This window comes from Ranitomeya variabilis, chromosome 1, assembly GCF_051348905.1.
Source record: "Ranitomeya variabilis isolate aRanVar5 chromosome 1, aRanVar5.hap1, whole genome shotgun sequence".
NCBI lineage: Eukaryota > Metazoa > Chordata > Amphibia > Anura > Dendrobatidae > Ranitomeya > Ranitomeya variabilis.
Window position 1 is genome coordinate 748,768,515 of NC_135232.1, and position 11,117 is coordinate 748,779,631.

General features: G+C 45.2%; 1 protein-coding gene across 1 annotated transcript in view; it reads right to left on the reverse strand.

Annotated features, from left to right (window-relative positions):
* Nucleotides 1-10,282, reverse strand: part of KLHL26 (kelch like family member 26) — a 53,702-nt gene extending 43,420 nt beyond the window's left edge. Inside the window, exon 1 of the mRNA XM_077270223.1 lies at nucleotides 10,124-10,282. Within this exon, the coding sequence (XP_077126338.1) occupies nucleotides 10,124-10,170 (47 nt within the window). The 5' untranslated portion in view covers nucleotides 10,171-10,282. The remainder of the gene's footprint in view (nucleotides 1-10,123) is intronic.
* Between the last annotated feature and the right edge of the window lie 835 nt (nucleotides 10,283-11,117).

The following is an 11,117-nucleotide window of genomic DNA, read 5'->3' on the forward strand; positions in this document are numbered from 1 at the left end:
TTGTCTACTTTACATAAGCATAATTTTTGAAACATATTTTTGAGGGTTAGGAAGTTAGAAGGGTTAATAGTTTATCAGCAATTTCTCATTTTTCCAACAAAATTTACCAAACCAATTTTTTTTCAGGGACCACTTCCGTTTTGAAGAAACTTTGAGGGCCCTATGTGACAGAAAATACCCAAAAGTAGCACCATTTTAAAAAATACGCCCTGCAAAGTGCCCAAAACCACATTCAAGAAGTTGATTAACCCTTTAGGGGCTTCACCAGAATTAAAGCAATATGGAAGGAAAAAAATAAAAGTTTTACTTATTCCCAAGAAAACATTGCTTTAACAAAAATTTAGCATTTTCAAAAACCAGAATGAAATGGACCATACAATATGTTGTGCAGTTTCTCCTGCATACGCCGATACCCCATATGTGGTAGAAAACGACTGTTTTGGGCACACAGCAGAGCTCGGAACGGAAGAAGTGCCAATTGAATTCTGGAGTGCAATTTTGGCTGGAATAGATTGTGGATGCCATATCACATTTGATGAAGAACCCCTGGCATGTCAAAACAGCAGAATCCCTCACAAGTGACTGCAATTTAGAAACTACACCTCTTGAGAATTCATCTAGGGGTTTAGGAAACATTTTTACCCCTTAGGCGATTCACAGAATGGTATAACATTGAACAGAGTTCAATGGGAAATTACCATTGGTGCTAAACTGTTGCTTTAGCCCCACGTTTTAATTTTCAGAAAGGATAAGAACATGAACCATAAATGTAGTTGTGCAATTTCTCCTGAGTGTGCCAATACCACGCATGTGGTCAAAATCTACTTTTCAGGCACAGTGCAAAGCTCAGAAGGGAAGGAGCTCAGATTTTTATGGCATGTCACATTGGCAGAGCCCCTGAGGTGCCAGAACAGCAGAACTCCCCTCCCCCCATAAATCACCCCATTTTACAAACTAGACTCAATGAATTCATCTAAAGGTGGAGTGAGAATATGGGCATCACATGTGACTCATAGAATTATATACCATTCGGTAGCGAAGAAAGAATAATTAAAATTTTTTCACTATAATATTGTTTTAGCCACAGGTTTTTAATTTTTATAATAGGAAAAGCTAGACCTCACAGTTTGTTGCACAATTTCTCCTGAGTACATCAATGCCCTACATGTAATCGGGAACTACTGTTTAAGCACAGCGCAAAGCTCAGAAGGGAATGAGTGCAATATTATAGTACAGATTTTTTTGCTATGGTTTGCGGGTGCCATGACCCAATGGAAAAGCCCCTAAGGTAGAAGGACATCCCCATAAGTGACCCCATTTTACAAATTACACCTCTCACTGCACTCATCTAAGGGTGCAACGATCATATTCACACCACGGGTGTGTCACAGAATTTCATACCATTGGACAGTAAAGAAAAAATAACTACATTTTTACCCCATATGTGACTGTACAGCACTGCTTAGGCAGACAGCGAGACTCGGGAGGGAAGGGGCGCTATTTGACTCTTGGAGAACAAATTATCATAGAATAGTTTGTGGTCTCAAGTGACCTAATTTTGGAAATTAGACCACTCTGGGAATTATATACAGGTGTAGTGCCAATTTTGAGTCCATGGGTGTTTCACAAAAACGAGCAGCAATGAATGTTGCTAACGGTACCTTCACACTGAACAACTTAACAACGATAACGATAGCGATCCGTGACGTTGCAGCGTCCTGGATAGCGATATCGTTGTGTTTGACACGCAGCAGCGATCAGGATCCTGCTGTGACATCGTTGGTCGGAGCTAGAAGGCCAGCACCTTATTTCGTCGCTGGATCACCTGCTAACATCGCTGAATCGGTGTGTGTGACGCGGATTCAGCGATGTCTTCACTGGTAACCAGGGTAAACATCGGGTTACTAAGCGCAGGGCCGTGCTTAGTAACCCGATATTTACCCTGGTTACCATTGTAAATGTAAAAAAAACCAAACACTACATACTTACATTCCGGTGTCTGTCGGGTCCCCCGGCGTCCGCTTCCCTGCACTGTGTCAGCGCCGGCCGGCCGTAAAGCAGAGCACAGCGGTGACGTCACCGCTCTGCTTTAGGGCCGGCGCTTACACAGTGCAGGGAAGCGGACGCCGGGGGACCCGACAGACACCGGAATGTAAGTATGTAGTGTTTGGTTTTTTTTACATTTACACTGGTAACCAAGGTAAACATCGGGTTACTAAGTGCGGCCCTGCGCTTAGTAACCCGATGTTTACCCTGGATACCCGGGGACTTCGGCATCGTTGGTCGCTGGAGAGCTGTCTGTGTGACAGCTCTCCAGCGACCACACAACGACGAATCAGCGACGCTGCAGCGATCGGCATCGTTGTCTATATCGCTGCAGCGTCGCTTAATGTGACGGTACCTTTAGTGAAAATTGCAAATCTACCATTGCAGTGCCCATTAAGTTGTATTCAAACAGTGGGGAAAATAAGTATTTGATACACTGCCTATTTTGCGAGTTTTTCCACCTACAAAGAATGGAGGAGTCTGTAATTTTTATCGTAGGTATAGTTCAACTGTGAGAGACAAAGTCTTAAAGAAAAAAAAACAAACTCTTGATTTTTACATATTTCATGCAATAGAATGCAAATTAATTATTTGATACAATCGAAAAACAGAACTTAAAGGGAACCTGTCCCCCCCCAGGCGTTTGTAACTAAAAGAGCCACCTTATGCAGTACTAATGCTGCATTCTGTCAAGGTGGCTCTTTTATTGGGGGCCCCTTCCACCGCTGAAAGAATCGTTTTTATAATTTGCCCTCCATACCTGTAGTTTGTCAGGGGGGCATGTCTTTCCTCCCAGGACACAAACACCTCCCAGCCATGAGTAATTTCCTCCTTTCCCCTGGGCGTCGCCTCCCCAGCGTTCAGTCATGTCCCCGGCGCCTGCGCTGTAATTTTTTTTGTCAGGCATGTACAGTTAGCGCTGCCCTTCCTCTGACATCACATGATGTCTTCATTCTCGTGCCTGCGTGTACGCGCGGCCCGAGATGCCGCCCCGCAGTCTCTTCTGATTTATTCACACTGCGGGGCTGGGAATCTTGGGCCGTGCATACACGCAGGTGCGAGAATGAAGGCATCATGTGATGTCAGTGGAAGGGCAGCGCTAACTGCGCATGCCCGAGAAAAAAAAATTACAGCGCAGGCAGTGGGGACATAACTGAATGCTGAGGAGGCGGCGCCCAGGGGAAAAGAGGAAATGACTGATGGCTGGGAGGCGATTGTGTCCTGGGAGGAAAGACATGCCCACCTGACAAACTACAGGTATGGAGGGCAAATTATAAAAACTATTCTTTCAGCGGTGGAAGGGACCCCAAATAAAAGAGCCACCTTGACAGAATGCAGCACTAGTGCTGCACAAGGTGGCTCCTTTAGTTCCAAACGCCGGGGGTGGGGGGGTGGTGACAGGTTCCCTTTAATATTTGGTATTGAAACCTTTGTTTGCAATTACATAGGTCAGACGTCTTGTGTAGTTTTTGACCACGTTTACACACGCTACAGCAGGAATTTTGGCCCGCTCCTCCATAAAGATCTTCTCCAGATCTTTCAGGTTTCAAAGCTGTTTCAGCTCCCTCCAGGGATTTTCTATTGGTATTAGGTCTGGAGACTGGCTAGGCCACTCCAGAACCTTGAAATGCTTTGTACGGAGCAACTCCTTAGTTGCCCTCGATGTGTGTTTCGGGTCATTTTCATGCTGGAAGACCCAGCCACGACCCATCTTCAATGCTCTGAAGGAAAGAGGTTGTTAGCCAAAATCTCGCTATACATGACCCCATCCATCCTACCTTCAATATGGTGCAGTCACCTTGTCCCCTTTGTAGAAAAGCAACCATGCTTCACGGTTGGGACGGGATTCTTGGAGTTGTACTCATCCTTCTTCCTCCAAACACTGCGAGTGGAGTGGATACCAAAAAGTTCTATTTTGGTCTCATCTCACACTTGACCTTCCCCTGGATCGTCAAGATGGTCATTGGCAAACTTCAAACGAGCCTGGGCATGTGCTAGCATGGAAAGGTATACATTGCGCGACCTACAAGATTTTAATCCATGCCCGCATAAGTGTGTTACTAACAGTTATGTTTTCTACTGTAGTCCCAGCTCTTTTCATGTCATTAACCCCTTAAGCCCCAAGGGTGGTTTGCACGTTAATGACCGGGCCAATTTTTACAATTCTGACCACTGTCCCTTTATGAGGTTATAACTCTGGAACGCTTCAACGGATCTTGGCGATTCTGATATTGTTTTCTCGTGACATATTGTACTTCATGATAGTGGTAAAATTTCTTCGATATAACTTGCGTTTATTTGTGAAAAAAAGAAAATTTGGCGAAAATTTGGAAAATTTCGCAATTTTCCAACTTTGAATTTTTATGCCCTTAAATCACAGAGATACAGTCATGGCCAAAAGTATTCACACCCTTGCAATTCTGTCAGATAATGCTCAGTTTCTTCCTGAAAATGATTGCAAACACAAATTCTTTGGTATTATCATCTTCATTTAATTTGTCTTAAATGAAAAAACACAAAAGAGAATGAAGCAAAAAGCAAAACATTGATCATTTCACACAAAACTCCAAAAATGGGCCAGACAAAAGTATTGGCACCCTCAGCCTAATACTTGGTTGCACAACCTTTAGCCAAAATAACTGCGACCAACCGCTTCCGGTAACCATCAAGGAGTTTCTTACAATGCTGTGCTGGAATTTTAGACCGTTCTTCTTTGGCAAACTGCTCCAGGTCTTTGATATCTGAAGGGTGCCTTCTCCAAACTGCCATTTTTAGATCTATCCACAGGTGTTCTATGGGATTCAGGTCTGGACTCATTGCTGGCCACCTTAGAAGTCTCCAGTGCTTTCTCTCAATCCATTTTCTAGTGCTTTTTGAAGTGTGTTCTGGGTCATTGTCCTGCTGGAAGACCCATGACCTCTGAGGGAGACTCGGCTTTCTCACACTGGGCCCTACATTATGCTGCAAAATTTGTTGGTAGTCTTCAGACTTCATAATGCTATGCACACGGTCAAGCAGTCCAGTACCAGAGGCAGCAAAGCAACCCCAAAACATCAGTGAACCTCCGCCATGTTTGACTGTAGGGACCGTGTTCTTTTCTTTGAATGCCTCTTTTTTTCTCCTGTAAACTCTATGTTGATGCCTTTGCCCAAAAAGCTCTACTTTTGTCTCATCTGATCAGAGAACATTCTTCCAAAACGTTTTAGGCTTTTTCAGGTAAGTTTTGGCAAACTCCAGCCTGGCTTTTTTATGTCTCGGGGTAAGGAGTGGGGTCTTCCTGGGTCTCCTACCATACATACCTTTTCATTCTGACGCCGAGAGATAGTAAGGGTTGACACTGTTGTACCCTCGGACTGCAGGGCAGCTTGAACTTGTTTGGATGTTAGTCGAGGTTCTTTATCCAACATCCGCACAATCTTGCGTTGAAATCTCTTGTCAATTTTTCTTTTCCGTCCACATCTAGGGAGGTTAGCCACAGTGCCATGGGCTTTAAACTTCTTGATGACACTGCGCACGGTAGACACAGGAACATTCAGGTCTTTGGAGATGGACTTGTAGCCTTGAAATTGCTCATGCTTCCTCACAATTTGGTTTCTCAAGTCCTCAGACAGTTCTTTGGTCTTCTTTATTTTCTCCATGCTCAATGTGGTACACACAAGGACACAGGACAGAGGTTGAGTCAACTTTAATCCATGTCAACTGGCTGCAAGTGTGATTTAGTTATTGGCAACACCTGTTAGGTGCCACAGGTAAGTTACAGATGCTGTTAATTACACAAATTAGAAAAGCATCACATGATTTTTCGAACAGTGCCAATACTTTTGTCCACCACCTTTTTTATGTTTGGTGTGGAATTATATCCAATTTGGCTTTAGAACAATTATTTTTTTTGTTTTTTCATTTAAGACAAATTAAATGAAGATAATACCAGAGAATTTGTGTTTGCAATCATTTTCAGGAAGAAACTGAGTATTATCTGACAGAATTGCAGGGGTGTCAATACTTTTGGCCATGACTGTATGTCACACAAAATACTTAATAAGTAACATTTCCCACATGTCTACTTTACATCAGCACAATTTTGGAACCAACATTTTTTTTTGTTAGGGAGTTATAAGGGTTAAAAGTTGACCAGCAATTTCTCATTTTTACAACACCATTTTTTTTAGGGACCACATCTCATTTGAAGTCATTTTGAGGGGTCTGTATGATAGAAAATAACCAAGTGTGACACCATTCTAAAAACTGCACCCCTCAAGGAGCTCAAAACCACATTCAAGAAGTTTATTAACCCTTCAGGTGTTTCACAGGAATTTTTGGAATGTTTAAATAAAAATGAACATTTAACTTTTTTCACAAAAAATTACTTCAGCTCCAATTTGTTTTATATTACCAAGGGTAACAGGAGAAAATGGACACCAAAAGTTGTTGTACAATTTGTCCTGAGTACGCTGATACCCCATATGTGGGGGTAAACCACTGTTTGGACGAATGGCTGAGCTTGGAAGGGAAGGAGCGCCGTTTGACTTTTCAATGTAAAATTGACTGGAATTGAGATGGGACGCCATGTTGCGTTTGGAGAGCCACTGATGAGCCTAAACATTGAAACCCCCCCACAAGTGACACCATTTTGGAAAGTAGACCCCCTAAGGAACTCATCTAGATATGTTGCGAGAGCTTTGAACCCCCAAGTGTTTCACTACAGTTTATAACGCAGAGCCGTGAAAATAAAAATTATTTTTTTTTCCCATAAAAATTATTTTTTAGCCCCCAGTTTTGTATTTTCCCAAGGGTAACAGGAGAAATTGGACCCCAAAAGTTGTTATCCAATGTGTCTCCAGATTACGCTGATACCCCATATGTTGGGGTAAACCCCTGTTTGGGTGCACAGGAGAACTCGGAAGGGAAGGAGCACGGTTTTACTTTTTCAACGCAGAATTGGCTGGAATAGCGATCGGACGCCATGTCGCGTTTGGAGAGCCCCTGATGTGCCTAAACAGTGGAAACCCCCCAATTACAACTGAAACCCTAATCCAAACACACCCCTAACCCTAATCGCAATGGTAACCCTAACCACACCCCAAACCCTGACACACCCCTAACCCTTATCCCAACCCTATTCTCAACCGTAAATGTAATCCAAACCCTAACTTTAGCCCCAACCCTAACCCTAACTTTAGCCCAAACCCTAACTTTAGCCCCAACCCTAACTGTAGCCCTAACCCTAGCCCCAACCTTAACCCTAATGGGAAAATGGAAATAAATACATTTTTTAAAATTTTCCCTAACTAAGGGGGTGATGAAGGGGGGTTTGATTTACTATTTACAGCGGGTTTTCTAGCGGAGATTTTTATGATTGGCAGCCGTCACACACTAAAAGACGCTTTTTATTGCAAAAATTATTTTTTGCGTTACCACATTTTGAGAGCTATAATTTTTCCATATTTTGGTCCACAGAGTCATGTGAGGTCTTGTTTTTTGCGGGACGAGTTGACGTTTTTATTGATACCATTTTCGGGCATGTGACATTTTTTGATCGCTTTTTATTCCGATTTTTGTGAGGCAGAATGACCAAAAACCAGCTATTCATTAATTTCTTTTGGGGGGTGGCGTTTATACCGTTCCGCGTTTGGTAAAATTGATAAAGCAGCTTTATTCGTCGGGTCAGTACGATTACAGCGATTCCTCATTTATATCTTTTTTTATGTTTTGGCGCTTTTAGACGATAAAAACTATTTTATAGAAAAAATAATTATTTTTGCATCACTTTATTCTGAGGACTATAACTTTTTTTATTTTTTCGCTGATGATGCTGTATGGCGGCTCATTTTTTGCGGGACAAGATGACGTTTTCAGCTATACCATGGTTATTTATGTATGTTTGATCGTGTGTTATTCCACTTTTTGTTCGGCGGTATGATAATAAAGCGTTGTTTTGTTCTGAAAATACTCACCCGGCTCCCTCGTTGGCTGTCGCTGCTTCCTGTCCTGGCCGCACCTTCTACTGTATGCGGTCACGTGGGGCCGCCGATTAGTCATGAATATGCGGCTCCACCTCCCATAGGGGTGGAGCCGCATATTCATTACTGTAAATGAGCGGCCCCACGTGACCGCATACAGGAGAAGCTGCGGGCAGGACAGGACACTGCGAGGGAGGCGGGTGAGTATTTTCAGAACAGCGGGGGGGCGCACAGGGGATGGGGACATGGAGCTTTATTTTAAACACGAAATACCACTAAAAAAATTGATTATTCATATCTTCTTTACAGCAAACGCTGCTGCACAGAAGATATGAATCGCGGCTTCAGCACGATGCAGGGGACAGCGCTAAACTTTAGCGCTGTCTCTCCTGCACGGTCCGTGTGGTACCCAGGCAGCACACGGCTGCCGCACGTGTGCCACACGGATGGCCTACGTGAGCTCACGGACACGGATAACTCCAGTACCGATTTTTTCCGGTACCGGAATTATCTGGACGTGCGAGACTGGCCTTAAACTGATTTAAAGGGAACCTGTCAGCAGGTTTTGCCGCTATAAGATGCGGCCACTGCCTTTCAGGGCTTATCTAAAGCATTCTATAATTCTGTAAAAGGCACAGCTATTAGATGTGCCAATTCTGGTGCTTTGCCCAGCTCATGCCACTTGCCCTGTAGCGGTGGCAAGTGGGGTAATATTAACAGTGCATTTTCTCACGGTCCAGAGTTCACCGCAGTTCAGGCTGTGAGGGAGCGCAGCTTCAGTGATATCACTGAATTTTCACAGATGGATTTTCATCGCTTTGTGGTCAGTGTCAGTTTTTGGATATGAAAAAAAAGGATGAAGGCTTCTCAAGCATCGCCTATTAGTTTGTGAAAAGCGGTCAGCATATGAATGGTATCCAAATGAAGTCCGATTTTTTCATGGACACATAGATTTACATTAGCAAGTTTCATCCATGACTTGGGACATGTCTTGGTGCTTTTGTGCAGACTACTTCGTCCACAAAACTACACAGTCATGTGGACAGCATTGTAAAAAAGAAAGGGTACACATTTTGTGAAAAACTCAAATGTAAATGAGCCCTTAGGGTATGTGCACACGTTGCGGATTCTGCTGCGGATTTTTCCGCAGCAGATTTGGGAAATCCGCAGTGCAAAACCACTGCGGTTTTCACTGCGGATTTTATAGCGGTTTCTTCTGCGGATTCCACTGCGGGTTTACAACTGCAGTTTCTTATTGGTGCAGGTGTAAAACCGCTGCAGAATCCGCACAAAGAATTGACATGCTGCGGAAAATAATCCACAGCGTTTCCGCGCGGATTTTTCCGCATGTGCACAGCGGTTTTTTTTTCCCATAGGTTTACATGGTACTGTAAACTTAGGGAAAACTGCTGCGGATCCGCAGCGTCGGATCCGCAGCAAAATCCGCAGCGTGTGCACATACCCTTACACGGATGTGTTATACCGAGGTATTGATAGGTGCCCAAAGGCCTGTTCACACTGCAGTTATAGTGCGTTTGTCTTCAAGACCTCTGAATCCCTTAACATTGGGTTACAGATGTGCCCCTGATTGTTCATACTGCATTTCTGCAATACGGTTCTGCTTAGATACTGCTGCATTATGTCTGGTGCTGATCTCGGGTGCAGTGCTTCCATTCCTGGGGTGCAGCCCTTCCTCAGCTCACTAGCAGCCTGGTCGTGGGGAGCTCATGCTGGGGGTGCAGTGCTTCCATTCCTGGGGTGCAGCCCTTCCCTCAGCTCACTAGCAGCCTGGTCGTGGGCAGCTCATGCTGGGGGTGCAGTGCTTCCATTCCTGGGGTGCAGCCCTTCCCTCAGCTCACTAGGAGCCTGGCCCTAGGAAGCTCTTGCAGGGAGCAGGGCGCCTCACGGAACACGCTGCTAGCAGTGAGGGGAAAGTTAGTGCTGGCTGCAATGGGAACCTACAGCTCCTGCGGCCTAGCCTCATCCAACATCCCCGGACTCTCTTATAACAGCTACCCGGCGTATGGTCGTAACTCCCAGTACAGTGACAGAGGAGACGTTACATGGGAAAGGTCTGATACCGGAGCGTCAGTGCCATGTTCCCGGAGGTTGCTCACCTGCTGTGCCCCAGCGAGATAAACTCCCTGCCGCCGGACTCCGCCATGTTCCTAGGGAAGGCTCTGGCGTATTAAAGGGCCAGCATCAAGTCACCACAGGATTAGTGAGCAGAATCCCGGCACTGCCAGGCGCTCAATGCACAGCAGGAGCCGAGTCCTGTGCACAGCTCTGTGGCTGACAGAGAAGTCTAGGGGCCTGCCCGTGTAATGGGAGCAAATCAGAAGTTGGAGATGTGTCAGTGCTACAGCACAGGGCTTGTCAGCCATCTGTAATACACAGAGCGGGCGGCCGCAGGTCCCTGACCGGACACATAGCCGCAGGTCCCTGACCGGACACAAAGCCGCAGGTCCCTGACCGGACACAAAGCCGCAGGTGTACATGAGACTCCCGTGCGGACCCCGAAGTACCCGGAATGGATCACAGCAGGGCTGCGTGTGCCGACTGCAGAGCAGCCAGAGTTACACAAAACTCCATGCAAAAACAATTTGTTTATTGTGTAAAAGCGCCAAAACCTAAAAACACATGTAAGTGGTATCTCTGCAATCATACTGACACGAAAAATAGCACTGACTTATCAATTTTACCACACGGTGAACGGCATAATGCTACGTTCACATTTGCGTTGTGCGCCGCAGCATCGGCGCCGCAGCGCACAACGCAAACAAAAACGCAGCAAAACGCATGCACAACGCTGCGTTTTGCGCCGCATGCGTCCTTTTTTAAATTGATTTTGGACGCAGCAAAAATGCAACTTGCTGCGTCCTCTGCACCCGGACGCGGGCGACGCATGCGGCGCAAAACGCAAGTGTGACGCATGTCCATGCGCCCCCATGTTAAATATAGGGGCGCATGACGCATGCGGCGACGCTGCGGCGCCCGCCGCTAATGTGAACGTAGCATAAGAAAAACAATTCCTGAATTGGTGGTTGTTTGTTCATTCTGCCTCCCAGAAATCGTAACAGAAAGCAATCAAAAAATGTAATGTCCGAAAAC